Source organism: Anopheles cruzii, chromosome 3 (genome assembly GCF_943734635.1).
Source record: "Anopheles cruzii chromosome 3, idAnoCruzAS_RS32_06, whole genome shotgun sequence".
Lineage (NCBI taxonomy): Eukaryota > Metazoa > Arthropoda > Insecta > Diptera > Culicidae > Anopheles > Anopheles cruzii.
The window spans coordinates 14,137,764-14,155,846 of record NC_069145.1 but is presented as its reverse complement, the minus strand read 5'-3'; the positions used below and the strand labels follow the sequence as shown (position 1 = coordinate 14,155,846).

The window sequence follows — 18,083 nt, the reverse complement described above, 5'->3', positions numbered from 1 at the left end:
CTATCTGGATAACAAGTAAACACTGAATTTTTTCATGACATCCACGGTTACAGCCGCACGTTCGGGAGTTCAGTAGGGTTCGCGCAGTGGGGCGCGCAATCGTTTCGCGGGCCGTTTTGCGCTTCGTCCAGCCTGCAGCACAAAAAGTGTCACTGAGAATGGGTCTTTTTTGACCCCGGCTGGTTCGCTAGAACACTGGCGCCCAGGTTGCGAAAGTGGTTTTACCAAAAATGTGTAGCAAAACTACATAAGCGCCGTGCGACCTTCAGCTCAACCGTGTGCGTAACACTCGACCCACGGTGTTAAACGCGGGCGATATGTTTTCGTTTCAAGTGCCACTGCTGTGGAGAGTTTCATTTCGAGCACTCGTCCTCAAAGCGTGGCTTGTAACTCGAATGTTTAAAAGTTACATCTCCGTGTTCCGGCCAACACCTACGCAAGAAAGCGGCAGGATGGTGACTCACGGTAGACTATCGGTGGGCGCATTGCTGAAAACGAACCGGGCCACGTTGTGCATCGTTTTCGATCATCATTTCTTGCGAAACGGCGTTTTTAACGCAGGCCGTTTATTGGAGGGAAAATGAGTGACCTTGTTGACAGCTCACAGTGTCGGCGAGCACTTCCACCGAAAACATAGCAGGTCGGGGATTCCGTGGTATACCTATAGGAGAATACGTGAGCTCCCGCGCACAGTAGCGAAACAAGCAGCTCTGAATCATTTAGAAAGGAACGATACAAAGATTGTCCGCATCCGGTTTTCATCACCCGCCGAAGCCGTGGTAATTACAGGAAAAGGCGAAAGACGATCGTCTGGCCGAAGAGCAGGCAATGTGCGGCGGTGACTCGGAAGAAGCAGCAGAACTGTGTCTACGATAGGGGCACGGTGGCCCCGAATTAGTCACGAAATTTCCCCGTGCTGCATCATCGTCGCGCCAGAAGGCAGAAAAAGCTAAAGAAGTAACGGAAGCGCCAAACTTTGTACAGGTGATGTTCTAATCCGTGTCCGATTTTTGATTTCCGATTTCTTCTCGCTCCTCGCAGCAACAATAACAACAAACAAGCCATCCGTGGCAGCGCGCTACTACGATGGAAAACCGTCCCCCACCGAGCAGCAGCAGTGGCAGCAGCCATCGGATGAATCCGAATGATTTCTACTTCGGCAAGCTGCTGGGCGAGGGAAGTTTCAGCTGTGTGTATTTGGCCAAAGAGGCGCGAACATCGAAGAAATACGCGGGTAAGCTGAAAACAACAACAAAAATCCGCGCGCGTGTGCGTGTGTGTGTGTGTGGGTCCGAAACCATGAGCATGCACAAACGTCGTGACTGCCGTTTGCTTCCATAGACTTATTGCGCTGCTTTCTCGCACTTTCTCTTCTACAGTCAAGGTGTGCGAGAAGCGGTTGATCCTGCGCGAAAAGAAACAGGAGTACGTGAAGCGCGAACGGGAGGTGCTCAATCGGCTGAGCGGACGGCCCGGCTTCCTGGGGTTGTACTGCACATTTCAGGACCGCAGCAGACTGTACTTCGTTATGACGTATGCCTGCAACGGGACGCTACTGTCGCTGTTGTCGCGACCTTCCTTCACGCTGGACTGTGCCCGGTTCTATGGGGCCGAAATACTGCTCGCGCTGGAGGTAATGCACGATCTTCAGATCCTGCACCGCGACATCAAACCGGAAAATATTCTGCTCGATCAGCACATGCACGTGCTGATGGCGGACTTTGGTTCCTCGAAGCTCGACTACGAGGACCTGGTGGAACCCGAACCGCAGCAGAACCACAACAGTGCGGAGCAGCCCTCCAACGTTCCCTCCTCGCCTACCATGTCGTCCGCCCGGAAGCACGCCGAACAGGTGCTGGGAGCGAAGGCAGCAAAAGCTCGTCAGGCGGACGAGGACGAGGACGAGGACGACAGTGACGAGACGGAAGAGCGCTATCCGGCGTCCCGGGGCGCCAAGCGGCGCAGCTTTGTTGGCACGGCACAGTACGTGTCGCCGGAAATCCTGAAAGGCACCCCGTCCTCCCCTGCCTCGGACCTGTGGTCGTACGCGTGCACCGTGTACCAGATGGTGTGCGGTGTGCCGCCGTTCCGGGCCGCGTCGGAGTATCTGATTTTTCAGAAAATCCTCCGCTGCCAGGTGCACTACGGCGAGGGCTTCGATCCGGTCGCGAAGGACCTCGTGACACGCCTGCTACAGATCGAACAGTGCAAACGGCTCGGTGCACACGATCAACCGCGCTACTGCACGCTGCGGGCACATCCGTTCTTCCGCGGTGTCGACTTCGAGCAGCTGCGCAGCACGCCGGCTCCGATGGCATCCTCCGAGGACTCAGTATTACACGGGGAGACGGTCGCGGCCAACGCGGCCAACTACTTCCCTGAGGGCATGAAGCCCGGCCTGGATGATCGGCAGATTACGCGCTTGCTCGACTTCAAGCTGGCCGATCTCGAAGTGTCCGACGACGACACCGACGGTGGCGGAGGGGAAGGCGGAGGAGGGGCCAAAGTGGCCCCTGCGAAAGTGGTCCGCAGCACCGGCGGGGCGGCATCGCTAAAGCTGACGAAATCGTTCACCGAAGGCACGGCGATCGATGGCAGCAAGCACGACAGTGGCACGCTGGCCGTGTGGGAACCGTTTGCCGAGAGCGAACGGATCCTCAAGTACGGCTTCGTGCATAAGCGGAAGGGACTGTTCGCGAGGCGGCGCATGTTTCTGCTCACCACCGGCCCAAGACTGATCTACATCGATCCGGTGAACATGGTGAAGAAGGGCGAGATCCCCTGGACGCCCGAGCTGTCGGTGGAGGCGAAAAACTTTAAAACGTTCTACGTACACACGGTAAGTCGGCACGGCCACGGTGCAGCCACGCAAACCACACTAACGGTCCACTGATGTGTTGTACTTTTCCGTTTCCGTCCGCACTCGCGCCGTGCAGCCCAACCGCTGCTACTACCTAGAGGACCCCGAAGGCTTCGCGCTGAAGTGGTGCGATTGCATCAACGAGGTCCACCGGAAGGCGTTCTTGAACAGTGTACAGCAGCAGAACGGCGGTACTTAAAAAGCTGGCGTTGCCGAAGGCGTTTATTTTGTCCGTTTTCATAATTCTTTCACTTTCATTTGCTGTGTATGTAAATCACTGGTAGGATAGGACACGCCGCGGGAAACCGGCGTTTGAAGACGCGAGCGTGCGTTCATAGCGATTGTTTTCACTAACAAAATTTGCTAGGAACATTGAGGAACAGTAGTAAGGCAAACCGATCGTGGAATCGATCATTCAATGCACTCGCTACACGCCACTCGCGGCCGACAACTAGTTTCTGCTTCATCAATTAAGCCAATAAATAGAATAAATTATTGCAAATTTAATACAAAGTGTTTCGGCTTTATTTTGGCAGACTGGCTGAAGGTTGAGAGTGGCCAATCGTTCGGGGTGAGCATTCAAGGTAAGATGAAAATAGAATAAGTATTGCTCCTTTCTGTTGTTTTGTATTTTTTCCTGTAGGAAAGGGACTTCCGTGGCTACCTTTTCTTCGGTCCGTGGCGACAGGCATTAAAACTTCCCAGCCAAGCTTCCGGACTTTTTGGCGAGTTACTAAAGACGTGTTTCTACATTTCGTTGTCCTGATGGTACACAACACCTTTTCCGTTGGTCGATTCTGGCCGTTTCTGGCTAATCGCTAGCTTCAAACGGTGCAGTTATTGACAGTTGAGATCTGAATTTAGTGTTTTACCACATGGAAGCAACTCATAATAAACGATTCCTTTCAAGTCCCACCCAAATACCCAGTAATTCCTGGCCTTTAGTCATTGTTTGACCACCATTTGAGCTGCTTCACCAAGCTATGGCCACAATTGTTTTCGCACAATATTGTCGTGGATACATTGTCGTTTCATAGCATCTCTGTTAGATGGCGGCAGAACAGTTCATTTACCACTAAAACTGCCAAAGAATTTGAATATCACTAAGCATCTGACGCGATATTGTATCGGACGAGTATTCTACGGCACATGAGGAAGCATTGGATGCGCTGAATCGGACACTGAAGGATTTATTTTTATTATTTTTAATTTATTTGCATTCCACAATCAACGGCCGCTGATGAACTAAACGCATTTCAGAAATCATCAGTTCTACGGCAATATGTATAGAATTTGTCATTGAAAAACAAAATGCGTGTTCAATCTCTCAATCCACCGAAACTTGGTAATGGTAAGACAGTTCTTCCTAGACCATTATTCTTGTGAAACAGATTCCGAAGCCGAAATCAAAACACATGGCTGGACACGGTTCTGCTCCTAAGGAAGGGTTCCGTTGCCCACAGACCTGTGGCGTGAGGATAACGGACGCAAAAACAGCAGCCCCGCCAGCTGATGCAGATCATCACCACGATTACGCACGGTCGCTTCATGGTGGCAAACCGAGTATTTATCAACAGAAGAAAACTCCCCGGAGACGATTCTCCATTCGCCTATCATCCATCGCCGTTTACCCTCTTGTCGCGATCCCCAGTGGACTACTTCCAACCACGAGCGACCACTTCCCAGTTCTACTGCTGAGTATGGCAGCGACGACACACGCTGCCTCCATCAGGGCGGTTTGTGAGCGATATCTTTGCTCCTGCTGGGCCCTTTTTTATCAATTTGTGTTTCTCTTTTGACTTCTTTAAACGATACCACTTTACACAGCGCTTCCGCCACTACGGAGACGATAAGCAGCTTCCGCCACGTTACGACGACGTTGAAAGAGTTCTGAAACGGAGCAGTCTTGCGGCAGGACACTGTCGGATTGCGCATACGTACCGCCGACTGGCGAGAGAATAGCAAGTGTTTCTGCGGTTCCGAGGTTGAACTACTGAAGATGACACCACACAGTGGGGTCACCCTACTGATGTTGGCTGCCACGTGTCTGCTTCTGCCATTGACGGTTTCAGTGAGTTTAATTGTACATTCAAATGGGCGACATCAAATTCTAGTGTTCGAATCAAGTACTGGTGTGATTCCGGAATGTGAGATTCCACTTCCGCTGAGTGGACTGAAGAAGAGAGGCTTTGAAGCGGCAGGCGTTTAACGTGCTCTGTCACTATTATCTACTAAACGTGTCGCGCCCGAACCTTCTAAGCGTTAAATTCCGATTTAGAAAATGATTCGGCACACTCCCGGACGGGTTCAAAAGGTTCCGAGACCGACCATGGCACCGTGTGGTCGGTGTTGCTTATCACAGTGGAATTGGTTTTATTTTTAGCGTTCATCCATATTTATAGTTTAACCCGCGCCGATTTATGTGGACTTTGAGAGACCATTATCATGTAACCGTTTTTTTGTTACTTATGCTATATCTTTTCTTCGCCGGATGTGGGTTTCTCGTGCCGTTCCAGTTCAGCAGCCACGTTGAAGCCACCGCACACGGCGAACAACGATTCGCGCTCCTGGACTGTCCACCGGAGTGTATGTGTAACCGTGTTTCGGAGAAAAGTGTCCCGAAACGTGAAACATCCGACGCCCAACAGCAAAACGTGGTACGGACGGACATCGTATCGTGTGGCAATGGGTGTGTGTGGCCGACTGACACCGACTCCGCTCTTTCCAGGATACGTCATCGGATGTTGGGTCTGATAGTGACGACGCTACTTCAACCGTACACGCCCTGTGTATGGTGGGACAGGGGGCGAGCTTTGTGAAGATTGAGGACCTACTGTCGTTGGACACGAGCGTCTTGAAGCTAATCTACACCTCCCAAACGGAACGCTACCAATGTGGGTCTGGGTTGCGCCGAAATAAGAGTGTCCCGAGTAAAGCTTTCTTTCCAATTCCCCAACATCGACAGTGAATGCCTCGAATCTGGAACGATTTGCCCAGCTGCGGCAGCTGCACATCCAATCGGTTAACCCACATCTGCTACGTTTCGATATCGATGCCAGCCTGCCTGTTGAACGGCTTCACCTGGAATCGCTCGAGCTGATACGGAGCGAGCTACCGAACGTGCTCGATCGTATCGTTCCTTCGATGGCGGAACTGGGCCTTCAGCCGCCGTTGTCCAGTGGCCAGGAGCAGGCAGCCAGCGCGTACGAGATCGTCGATCACGAGCAGGAGCTCGTGAACGATGAGCACGCCAACACCCTGATTGAAACGTTCGAACTCGAAATCGTTCCGTACGAGGTGTACAAGCGTGACATGGCCAGTACCAACAACGTATCATTCTACGGATGGAACAACCTGACCGAACTCTTCATCCACGATTGCCGGCTCGACTCGCTTCATCCTGATTTCCTGTACGGTCTCGAGCGCCTCCAACGCCTTTCGTTGCAACACAATACCCTGAAAGTGTTGCCACCGTTCGCGTTCTACGGTGCGCCGAACGTACGGCTCCTGTCGCTCGCCAACAACCGGCTACTAGAGGTCAGCTACTACTCGCTGGCCGGTTTGCTCGAGCTGCAAGTGCTCGATCTGTCGGCGAACAACATTTCCAAGGTATCCGAGCTTACGTTTCCGCCCTTCCCGAAGCTGGCGAAGCTCGATCTGCGCGAAAATCCGATCGAGTACGTATTCGACAGCTCGTTCGTGATTGCCAACATGACGCGCTCGCTGTTCATCGGTAGCGCGACGGTCGGGCTTCAGGTGGCCACGCCGAAACCCTTCCAGGGGCTCGCTCAGATGGAGGTCCTCGAGATCCGCAACCTTCAGTTGGACTCGCTCAATCAGTACCTCTTCCGTGGGTTGCGTGCCCTACGTACGCTGCGGCTGCTCGACGGCAACATTTCGTTCGTCGAGTACGACAGCTTTGCCGAGATGAAGAACCTGACCGATCTGCAAGCCATCCGGTGCGCGATCGGTGCCATCTCGATGGATGCGTTTTTCGGTGTCAAGCGTCTGCGCACGATCGACTTGTCGTACAATCTGCTCACCGAGCTGCCGGTCGGACTGTTTGATGAGCAGCTGCAGCTGGTCGAGTTGTATCTGCATGGCAACCAGCTGACGCAGCTTCCGAGCGAGTTCTTCCGCCGGCTCGCCCCAGCGGTCCAGTTAGTGCGGTTAACCGACAATCCCTGGCTTTGTAGCTGCGCGATGAGCGACTGGCGTCAGGCGACCACCAACCGCCTGAAGGTGGCCACCGGCGGCGGAGGCGGGCCGCCTGCATTCATTTACAGCAACAAGCTGACGCCACGCTGCAGCGACCCGACGCACCAGATCCACGACCGTAGCGTGTACTACGTCATTCGCAAGAACCTTCCCTGCAACGTCGACGAGGGCAAGTACGCCAAGATAGCGTTGCGCATCAGTGAGCTAAACCGTCGCAAGCAGCTCATGCTGCTGCAACAGCGAAACGCTGCCAGACACCATGGATCGCACGGCACCGCCCCGGTAAACGGTGCACCACCAGCGCCTGCCTTCGTGCCTCCGATGGCCGGTGAGCGCCACAGATCGTTGCTGTATGAGGAGAAACGTCGACGTTTGTTGCAAAAGAAGCTCCAAAAGGGCCACCACCAACGTGGCGAGGCCGATGACCATCGGCACCAGCAGTCGCCACCGCAAGGGCAACAGCAGCACCACCGGATCGTGAGCAACGAGCTCGAGTACTAAGGCTTATTTGTTTCTAACGAACAAACCCAAAACGGTTCGATTATACACATAAAACCAGAATAAATCAACGAATCGGAACACACAGAACTCGGATCGATTGTTTGTTTAATGTATCGAACACAGATGCATTGCATTTTGTATTTGTTGTCTGGTTTCTGGTTGGTTTGCCTCGTCTCTTTTTTTTCGCTTGTTTTAGAATCCAGTTTTCTCTTTTATCATTTGTTGTTCCATTTCTTTTTTCTCGCGTCTCGCGGCTTTAAGTGTGTATCTTTACAATAGCAGTTTTCATTTGTGGTTGTGGTATCTTTAGCTGTTTTGCAGCGGCCCGGCCTGCAAAACCTAGTTCTAGTTCCCTGTTCCCCGCTTCTCACTTCTGGATACTGGTTCCGTTCCGTGTACACATAGTTCCGCACTGTTGTCCGTTTCGGTTTGCCCCCCTTCTTATCAGCGTTTCGTTTTGCCAGTGATGCACCGCTTGCCTTAAAAGTTATGACAATGTTGTTGTTGGATATCTCTCTTGTTGCTCTTGTTCTTGTCGACACGTTTACAGTTCATTCACCCTGGGCCCGTCTTAATCTCTCTCGCTCTCTCTCTCTCTATCTCTCTCTCTCTCTCTCTCTCTCTCTTTCGCTCCCCTACTCTCTTTCAACATGTAAGTATTTATAATGTATGTATATATTATTTTCCCTCTATTATATATCCCCTGTGCCCTCGTCCCATCAATCGTACCGTACAGTTGTGTATGTCCTTGCCTTTACCAGAGTTCCCCGTTTGCCTGGTTTGCTTTTGCTAATGCTGCTGGTATGTATCTTTGTTGCAGTATTCGACTTATTCGACCTTGTTCGCTCCGCAGCTTACACTGTGCGCCCTGCTCTCTGTCCTAAGCACGGTTCTGTTTATTATCCCCCGTAAAATACTTTTCATGTTTTCTGTCGTCCCTGTCGGTGTTCCCTTTTTCCTATTCCGTTCCCATTCTGCCTTGCGCGACGACGACCTGCCTAGGTGGAGCAGAGTTTGTGTATTCCGTCGTTATGCCGTTTTAATGTTAGTATATAATTATTTTCATTATTACGCGATAATAATGCTACGTTATTATCATTATCGTTATTATTTTTTAATATACTTTTGCTCTGCTTCACCTTTTTCGTCCTTTTTTAATATTATTAATAGTTACGCTTATTATCCATTTAGACTAGGATGACTAGGATTATGTCAAGATTTGATTGAATCCCGATCTGTGCGCCGTTCGGTCGACAGTTCGAGTAGTTTGTTAAATTCCGCGCCTAAAATTTGTCTGGCCTGCGAAGAAGAACCAAAAAAAGGGGAATGTATTGCACACTCACGATGCAAGAAATCGCTCCACTTCACCGTACCTGTGTGTTTTGTGTTGGAATCTGGAGGGCCAGGGCCATGGAGTTAGCGTCGAAACTTTCGTCCAGTGCTATCAGTGCGCCGTGTATACCGGATTCCAGCAGATTGTTGGCATACTCCTGCGGGTACAGAGAGAGAAAGAGAAAAACACATAGATATCAGGTTCCAGTTCGGAAGATTTGTCCACGGGTTTACCTTCAAACCAACGCTCTGCACCCATCGCTGGGTGCGATCGTTTGTCCACACGAGCACATCGCTGAGAGTGTTATCGGACGCTTTCCGACGTTCTTCGAGCGCCGTGCGATCGTAGTTTAGTCGCTTCAGGCAGGAGATACCGAACTGCAGGCTCGTCCGGTGAAAGCCGTCCACCATCTTCAGCTGGCCGCGCAGATCCTTCTTGTTCAGATGGTCGAGCATACGGGCGTCCACCAGACACTCCATGAACGTCGTCCGGTACTGAGGTAGACCCAAACTAGGCAACCAGTAGTTTCCTATCCATTCGTGGTTCATATCGCCTGGGGAAACACGTTGAGTGGAAATCGAGCGTTAGTAGGTTGGTGGGCACCGATCCCCCGTCCGTTGCGTGCGCTCTACCGAAAGCGAGTGTTGTCCGCGTGGTTTGCGGGGCCGACGGTGACGTCAACGACACCATCTCTTGTATGGCAAGACGAAGCTTTAGCCGGTGCAGCGGATTGCTGATTCCGATCTCGCGCTGTATCTCCGTATCGCTGAGCGCGCTCATAATGGCACCGGATTTCACGTTGGCACGACAGGCTGCAACATACCAGGCCGGCATACCAACCCACAGCTCGAGCCACGCCACGATCGTCGGACCGTTCCACAGTGCAAACGGCGTTCCCGCTTTCATTGCTTCACCGAGCAAATCGTGCCGATAGTCGTGCTCCCTGTATCGGAAAGAAAGTTTTGTGTTTCAATTAATTTGACCGATTGGGCACTCGTCCTTCTCGCCCGAAAACATACTTCTTCTTCTGTCGCGTGTAATCGACCGGGTTCGATTTACCCGGCGGCCGGTACCCGGACACACTGATGTTATCGTACGTCGAGTCGATGTCGCTGATTAGCGACAGACCACTCATCGACATCATGCTGGCCGAGCCGTCCGGCATAGATGAATCCTTTACACCGCCCTTCGCCTGCAATCGGAACCGGAATTGGTTGGAGTGATCATCGAAACCCCGGACCGCCCCATCCGTTAAAACGCTTACCTTCTCCTTTTTGCTAAAGAACCGGCCCAAGCTCGATTTGATGCCCTTCTTTTTCTGGGCCGCCGAAACGGCATCCCCCCGACTGGCGGTCGGCGTTTGTAGGGAGCTTAGCGAGCTGACCATGCTTAAATGCTTCAACGATTCCTGGCTGCCATGGCGCGAGTTAAGCGGCGACATACCGTAGTTGCTGCTGGCAATGAAATGGTTCCTGTGAACAATCGAATGACTTCCATTACTAATCAAAGTAGCGCTTGGGATATGTTCGGAAGTACGGTTGCAAACATCGCATTAACCAAACGCACGTGGCCAACTTGATTACATACTAGCGTTAGTTACTAGGATACTCGAGACCTAAAGGGAGACTCATCAATAACGGGTCGTAGTACACCATACGCTCTACACTCTAGCGGTGGGCTGTGAAGGAACTGTACGAGGCGCATGTTGTGGGAATGATGATCATGATGACGAACCATTGATTGAAAGGGGGTTTACGAACGCCAGAAAGCGTGGTGCCAGGTGGCTTCGAAAGCGCTATAAGTTACACACCCTGAGACGGCCTGCTTCTAAATACCTTCTCAAGTAATCTGCTAACACACCGAAAGGACACACGTCTGCCAGCGTCGGTTAACTGTGGTAATTGTGGTCCATCATGGGTTTCGACTGGTTGCTTCGATGGCCTAAAAATTATACATTTCCCCCACCCTACGAAGCACATTGCTTTCCCCAACGAGGCCTACTGTATATCACAGAAATGTTTCGAGACAGGCGCCGTACCATTCGTCTATATTTAACGTTACAAGTGTCAAAAATCTCATCGAAAAAAAACAAATGTATAAAATAGATCCTTCGCTTCGCGCATCACCAAGGGGGCTCGGTTTAGTTCAGCAGTTAAGGCGCTCTACGGGTGCCTTCAAACTTTCAGTCTTGTCAAAAAATTGTGTACTGGTTGTTCCGACCACAATTTACACATAGGAATCGGACATCGAGCAGTGATGCAGAATGCCAAAGCGCCGATCGGTCAGTGCGAACGGTGAGTTGTTGATGATGATCATCGATTCGTTGGCCGTACCACCACCGATCAGGGGCAGATTGGAGATAATACGCGGCGGCGTGCTTAACGAGTGGGTCTCTTGTCTAAAATTCAACCGCAGCACCGGTCGTGCCACCGGTTGCCGCGATTGATACTGAGGAGTGCCCCGAGAGGATGTTCCATATCTCGAATCGAAGGGTACCGCCGCTGGTCGGAACACTGGTGGCAATGGCGGACGCCGTCGCGTAAAGGAAAATCGATTCGAATCACTCAAATGCGCGTGCTGCTGCTGCCGAGGCTGATGTTGATTTGGTGGAACTGGTGGACAGGGTCGATGATACTGAGCCATCGGGCGGCGTGTTTGGGACAACGACGAGTAAGGATAAGAGAGGTGTAGTGGAGAGCGATGCTGTGATCGATAGCGCTGCTGCTGTGGCTGCGGCTGCCGAAAACGGGACGATAATTGTGAAGAGATCCTCGTTTGTAGGGGCAGCAATGGTGGAGGGTTGTATGGATGGCTAAGTGGTTGATGATAAGGATGGTAATGAGGATGATCAGCAGCAGCAACACCGCGGGCAACTGTCTGCGTGATGGACGGGAACAGTACCCTCCGTTTCAGTTTCGAGCGATAAACGGATGACGGACGAGCTGCGAGGGGCACCTGATGGTGATGATGGAACCGATTATATGACTGTGGAGCTTGTTGATGATGAGCGAGGTAGTGACGCTGATGATGAAGTGACGATGGCACGGCCGAATTGATCAATAACCTAGACACGTTCTGAAAGCGCTGGGTACGAGTATGTAACATGGCACTGGTCAGCGTACTGTTGTAGCGATTCTGTTTAGCAACGTCATGCAGTCGGACTGGTTGGGAGGGAAACAATCTAAATGATATTGACCTGGATTCTCCCGGAAAGTCCGATCCATGAACGCCCCCTTGCGACCGTCTGCCAAAGTTTTTCCGTTCCGATCATGCAGCAATTTAAAGAGAAAAATATCAGCAATCTCAGAGAAGGCCAGAAATTTGAATGGACAAAGGTTAATGGAATGTTAGTAGACGATGAATGCCTGAGTGTCGGAGTTGATCACCAACGATCATTAACTCATCTGCCCGACGAAAAAACGACGTTCCCGTCGTTCGTAATTACCGTTTCAGTTCCTCCTGGCTGTGTGCTAGAGCGAGAGCGAATCGTTCCAGGCGCATGGTTCGAGCCGTCGCCGGCGAGATCGTCCCTCCGGAACTGGTATCGCATACGCCACCTCCCGACATATCGTGGTCGATGGCATTGCCCATCTCATCGTGTTGCTGCATTTCCGATTGAAGGTGTGCTAGTTGTACCTTAAAAAGGAGTAAAATAGAAAAACAAACATATCGTTTGAATATAAAACATAACGCAAAACCAGCACATGACTATCACGAGCTAATGAGCTGCTCAAAGATGTTGGATTTTGGTTGTTTAATGCAATAATAAATCACTTCGACCGTTCCGAAAAAGCCCAACAAAGAATAAAATAAAGCGTTCGTTGCCAACCTTAGGAGCCACAGCATTCTGTTCTCTACAACCACTGTTTCGGTGGTGACACTTGGCAGAACAAATAATGCGGGGATACAAAAATGCTACTGAAAAAAACTTAAAAGGAGTAACAAAAATTCTAGATATTTCTACTAATTTCGGGTTTATTTATATCCTCCGTAAGTTGTTGCGCGGTAGAAATCCATTTCTCGTTCAAACTAGGCGTATTTCGAAACCCATAAAGAACGGCATCTAAGCTGCCATTGCAATCACGAAACATACAGGCACAGCAGGCTCTACAGCGATGTTTGCGATTGTTAAATTTGGAAAATAAAATTGTTCTCATTTGCGGCTGTTCGGTACCAAAATGAGTACAAACCGAAACCGTCCAACAGTGGACAAGAAGCTACCAGGCTAATGCAAACTATCTTCGGGAGGACTATAAAATTGCCAACAGTGACCGTACACAATTCCAGAACTCGAAACAAAACCGGGAAAAGGCGAACAAACACACACACAGAAACGGAAGGCGAACGAAAGAAAACGCTAGAGAGCAACAAGTTCGACCATGGGCTTCCTCTTTTCCTCCCCGAGAGCACCACTCACTTGGCTAGAGGGTAGCGATTCGGACATCGGAACATGATTCAAAGTGGTAACGTATTGGTGCAAGTGCGCTGGCGACATCGACGCTGGCGCCTGTAACGATAAGCAGACGGGACACGGATGGTAAACGGCCGACAGAATGACAACAAGAAAACAGCCAAACCCCAACTCTACGGAAGACTTGCTCTTGCAAAACTATGCGGCCAATAACGGCCAACCGATCATCATCAATTGTTCACGTCGCCTGCTAAAGGGTCCCTTTTCCTTCCCTGTGCCTCCGAACACGCCAATAAGATGATGGACAATGAAACATTCGCACTGGACTGGCTAGCAGACCGGAGAACCTACCGTGTGATACTTCTGGAGATAGTCTCGGTTTGGACTGTTTGGCGTACTGCTGCCGCTCAGCGGCGGACTCTGGCGATCCATTGAGCGGCCCCGTGCGAGAAGATTCATGTGCTCCAAGCTGCCGACGCGAGATTCTAGCTCTTCCGCCCGCGCTTCGGTCGATTGTTTCTCCTCCTGTATTAACCTAAAACAGAGAGCGAGATCGTGATCGTGATCGCCAATCAACCTCCAGGCGCCAAACCCGCGCTAGCGTACCTGATCTCATTGTTGATCGCATCGAGCTGCTCCTGCAGCATGATGGCGAGCGTTTGTGCATCGGTGTGACCGGTCGGCGAGATGATATCGCCGGTGCCGAACAGATTGTCCGCCTCGTCCGTGCCGTCGAGGACGCCACTGTCAAAAACTTGTGCATTGGCCATGTGCTGCAGCTTGTTCCAGTCCTGCTCGGCCATCGAGCGGTTAAAGTGTTCTTCCTCCAGCGCCGACTTGTTCCTCCGTAAACTGTGCGTACTGAACGTGGCCGATCCGCTGCGCGAGAACCCCGCGTTGGGGCCTGCGTTGCTGACGGCGTTCGGCGATAGGCTGCGGGTCAGGGCTTCGGTTTGCTGAATGTTGTACGCAATTTCCTGTGGAATAGGATGCTATCGTTTAGCCCGGGGGCACGATCAGATCACAAGACGGCGGCCAACGGTGGCCAACGAACCTGCTGCAATATTTGACGCTTGAACGTCTCCATCTCGAGGCGATTTTTCGCGATTTCCTTGAGCATATCGGACTTCTCCTGGCACAGCTCCTCGGCGTACTTGCGGGCCTTGTCGAGCTCCTGTGAGAGCGAGTTTTTCTCCTCCAGTGCCGTCATACGTTCCTTCAGGTGTACCTGCAACCGATCGTTCGACTCGGCGAGCAGTTTGTCCACTGTCGACGATAGCCGCTGATTGTGCTCCTCGTTCATCTTCAGTCTTTGATTCAACCGCATCACCTCGGCGTTCTTTTCTTCCACGTTGTTCTCGAGGCGCGTTATTCTGTCCTCCGCCGAACCATGCCGCTCCTGTGCCTTGTGGCAAAAGAAAATCGATTAGAGTCCGCTTTCTCGCGCTCGCTTTCAAAGTTGAACTACCGGAGATGAACAGCATGCAAAGGGAATTTCGATGTCTAACACATCCTACGCACTACTATTAAGGGTTAAGAAAGTAACGACCCCTCGCGACCGGTTCCGTTGTTGTTAGCCTACCTGTTTGCCTACCTGTGTCAGGGCCTCCATGCGGGCCTTTAGCTGCTCCTCCATCTCGGGCAGTTTGGAGAACTGGGCCAACTTTTGCTCCGACAGCTCGAGCTTCTCCTGTATGGCGGCTATCTTGCCCTCGTGCAACTAGGTGGAAAGCAAAACCGTGAAAGGTTTTTCGTCCCGAACAGTGCCCAACCGCGCACCACACGTACCTTCAACTGAGCCTCCTTGTGGCGCAATTCCTGTTCTAGTTTCTCGTTCAAATCGTGCAACGAGGTGGACTCGCGCTGCGCATTCAAGTAGCGCTTCTCGAGCGTCGCAATGCGCTCCTCTTGGTCCTCCTTTTGCGCCACGTTCTCACGCAGATCGCGCTGCAGCTTCACGCACGCTTCCTGTGATTTGGTGTACTCTTTCTGCAGTTTGCACATATTGTCCTCCATCTCGTTGATTTTGGTGTTTAGATCGGACACGCGCCGCTGCCACTGCGACAGTTCAGCCGTCTGCTTCTCGATAATCGTCTGAAGTTCGTGCGTTTTGGCGCTGTAGTCGATCGTTTCCGTTGCGTCTCCATTCTTGAACGATTCCTACGAACGGGATTTTCGATTTGCAGTTGGTTCTGCACAATCTAAAACACCGACCCAACCTTACCTTCTTCTCGCTGCCACTGTCCAGTGATGCGTCGGTTTGGTTAGTCAAAACGCCCGACTTATATTGCTGAAGCTGAAACAGCAAACGGATCGTGAAGATTAGCAATCATCTAGTTCCGACCGTGCCCCGCTAGCCAGCTTACCTCCTCTTTGGTTTGGTTGAGTTCCTCTTCCATTTCATTGATCTTTTCCAATGACTCTCGAAGCCTCCCTCGGACCTTGAACAACAAATTGAGAATGTTTCATAAAATAGTAGTAAAAACTGGACGGTATTTACTACCAAACAAAAATATAATGTTAAAATAAATGTCCCTTAATTGCAACAACCAAATGAGGGGTCCAAAATGATAAATTGGGATTTCAATCAATTTAGAAGAACACCGATCACAGCACTCGGTGTTAGCCTTTGGCTTGTGGAGGCGCGCGCCATCTGACAGTTCAATGGAAGGTTCGTTACAATAACGTTCAGAGTAGGCGAAAACTGGAATCGCTAGGCGACCACTAAGAATGCGTAAACGCGTGGGGCGATCATCACCAACGCGGCAGTTTCATAATGCCCTCACGAATCCGCGGCTACCACTTTTTTGCACCGGAGTTCGCCTCACATAACGAGTGGGCCGGAAGGCCATTTGCTTGATTGTTTTACCTTCTCATCCAACGCCTTGTGATGCTCGAACAAACTTTTCAGCGCTTTCAGTACCTCGACCTCGCTGGACACGCCGCTCTGGGATGCAGCTTGACGCTTCACGACCGTCATGCGTAGCGACCGCTCGTGTCGGGACACTAGACACTCGAGATGCTCTAGCAGAAGCTGGAATAGGAGGGTGTGGAGACAATGCGTGTGTTACGTTAAAAGGATGCACTTTTGCTGCCGCACAGTCGGTTGCGACTGTGGCGCCACCGAGACGGGACGTCACAGCATAGCCGCCGCTTACCCTGGTGTTATTTCGTTCCGCTTTCAGCTCCCCAATTTCCTCGTCCCGCTCGAGAAGAATTTCGCGGGCCTGCGTTAGTTCTTTGGTTAGTGTCGAGAATTCCTGTTGCGGTGGTGCATCAAGCCAAACAACACACGGACCCCGAAAAATAGATACATAAAAGAAAAGGATCAGTTTCAGTGCACCCGTTGCAGGCAAGTTGAGTGGTAGTAGGCATTGAAAAGTGCGTAGGCCTGGTTCGCGTAGTGTAGGGGGCCCGCACCGAACCCCACCTGAGGCAAATTGGCCGCAATCTGTCGCTGCAAGCTGTCCCGCTCCTTCTCCACCTCCATCACTTTCATCTCCATGTCGGCCATCCGCTGCTGGGACTCGCGCAAGCTGTCCATCAGCTTATCGCGCTCGTCCAGCATCGAAACCATCAGCTGCTCGAAGTTCGCGTCCTCACCGCTGAACTGCGACGACCGCTGGGAGATGTTGTCCTCCGAGATGGTCGGCATCACGTCACACATCATGTTCCACATTTTGAGATGATTTTTTGTTCTGCCTGCTTAGCTTAAAAAACTATTTTCTTGGCCAAATCCAGCCAAGCAGCTCCTTCAAACGCTCTCTTTCTTCCTATCTCGCTCACTCTACTCGCTGCGAAGCTGTAACGGAATCCTGCTCTCACGCATTCGCGCTCTCTCACTCTCTTTTATCGGGCTATCTTTCTTTTTCTATCACACGCACACAAATCACTTTCGCTCTTCTTTTTCTTTCGTTTTATCACTCAGCACACCGGGCATCGGCAAGAAAACGGATTCGACGGGGAAATGCTGCTGGGGATGTGGGAGAGCACCCCTTTCCCGGCACGGTCTACGGCACGAAACAACCGAACGAGCTTCCGACGGCTAACGAACATTGGTCGCCGCCTCTCCTGCGGACGATGGGCCCAGAACGTGGATAACGCGGCGACAGCGCTGCGACCGGACGGAGGCGAACGGTCGACGGTGCGTCGCCGTCGATCAGTCGCCCTCGTATCGGCCGTCTCCCGAGCGCGGTGTCCCGTTCAAGCCCAACCAAGTGCCCCGCCGTGCCGTTGCCGTGTCCGCAGCTGCGCCCGTGCCAAACGCTGACCACCGCAATGATCCGAAACGAGGCGTTTTTCTGGCAGGTCTGGCAGACTGGTTGGCTGGCTGGCAGAGGGACGGTGGGTTTAGAATTTCCTTCGGCACGAATGTACACCAGATTCGACGGCCATTATGTAATTTGATGGCTGCTCTGCGATGGGCTCACTGCACTCACTGCATTCACCGCCGAACCGGGCACATTCTGGCGTTCTGCGAACGGCCGTTCGACGCGGGCCCGATTGATGATTTCCGTATTGCAAAATTCCTCCGTTCGCGGACACACCTTTTGCTACGGCTTGTTTTGTATGTGTCGCCATCGAAAGGCAGTCAGCTGTCACTTTTTTTTCGCTTTCGCCCGGCAAAGTTGGCAGTACTGCTAAGACTAAGAAAAGACAACTCCAAACTAAAAGACCAAGTCAAAAGACCCTGCTGCAGCTGCTGCGAGAGGATAAGTTTGCCACGTTTGCACAACTTTATTGGGTTTATACACCTAGCT

At 51.6% G+C, this 18,083-nt stretch overlaps 3 protein-coding genes across 3 annotated transcripts; 2 read left to right on the top strand and 1 right to left on the bottom strand.

The window, feature by feature from the left end:
- Positions 1-716: 716 nt before the first annotated feature.
- Positions 717-3,330, top strand: LOC128270817 (3-phosphoinositide-dependent protein kinase 1). Its single transcript, XM_053008237.1, has 4 exons — positions 717-957; positions 1,042-1,234; positions 1,380-2,839; positions 2,937-3,330. The coding sequence occupies exons 2-4, from the start codon at positions 1,087-1,089 to the stop codon at positions 3,057-3,059; spliced, it is 1,731 nt and encodes a 576-aa protein (XP_052864197.1). The 5' UTR covers positions 717-957; positions 1,042-1,086; the 3' UTR covers positions 3,060-3,330.
- Positions 3,331-4,859: 1,529 nt separating this feature from the next.
- LOC128269898 (toll-like receptor 3) lies at positions 4,860-7,593 on the top strand. The gene is made up of 4 exons (XM_053007302.1): positions 4,860-4,931; positions 5,377-5,514; positions 5,589-5,754; positions 5,826-7,593. The coding sequence occupies exons 1-4, from the start codon at positions 4,860-4,862 to the stop codon at positions 7,577-7,579; spliced, it is 2,130 nt and encodes a 709-aa protein (XP_052863262.1). The 3' UTR covers positions 7,580-7,593.
- A 91-nt stretch (positions 7,594-7,684) lies between these two features.
- On the bottom strand, positions 7,685-17,002 carry LOC128275492 (liprin-alpha-1-like). Its single transcript, XM_053014009.1, is given in 19 exon segments — positions 7,685-8,878; positions 8,953-9,069; positions 9,146-9,465; positions 9,545-9,855; positions 9,932-10,104; positions 10,177-10,384; positions 12,109-12,156; positions 12,358-12,548; positions 13,330-13,419; positions 13,675-13,858; positions 13,930-14,300; positions 14,378-14,728; positions 14,918-15,043; positions 15,112-15,481; positions 15,483-15,619; positions 15,690-15,764; positions 16,193-16,357; positions 16,482-16,583; positions 16,754-17,002. Coding segments are annotated over 19 exon segments (3,675 nt in total). The 3' UTR covers positions 7,685-8,791.
- Positions 17,003-18,083: the final 1,081 nt, after the last annotated feature.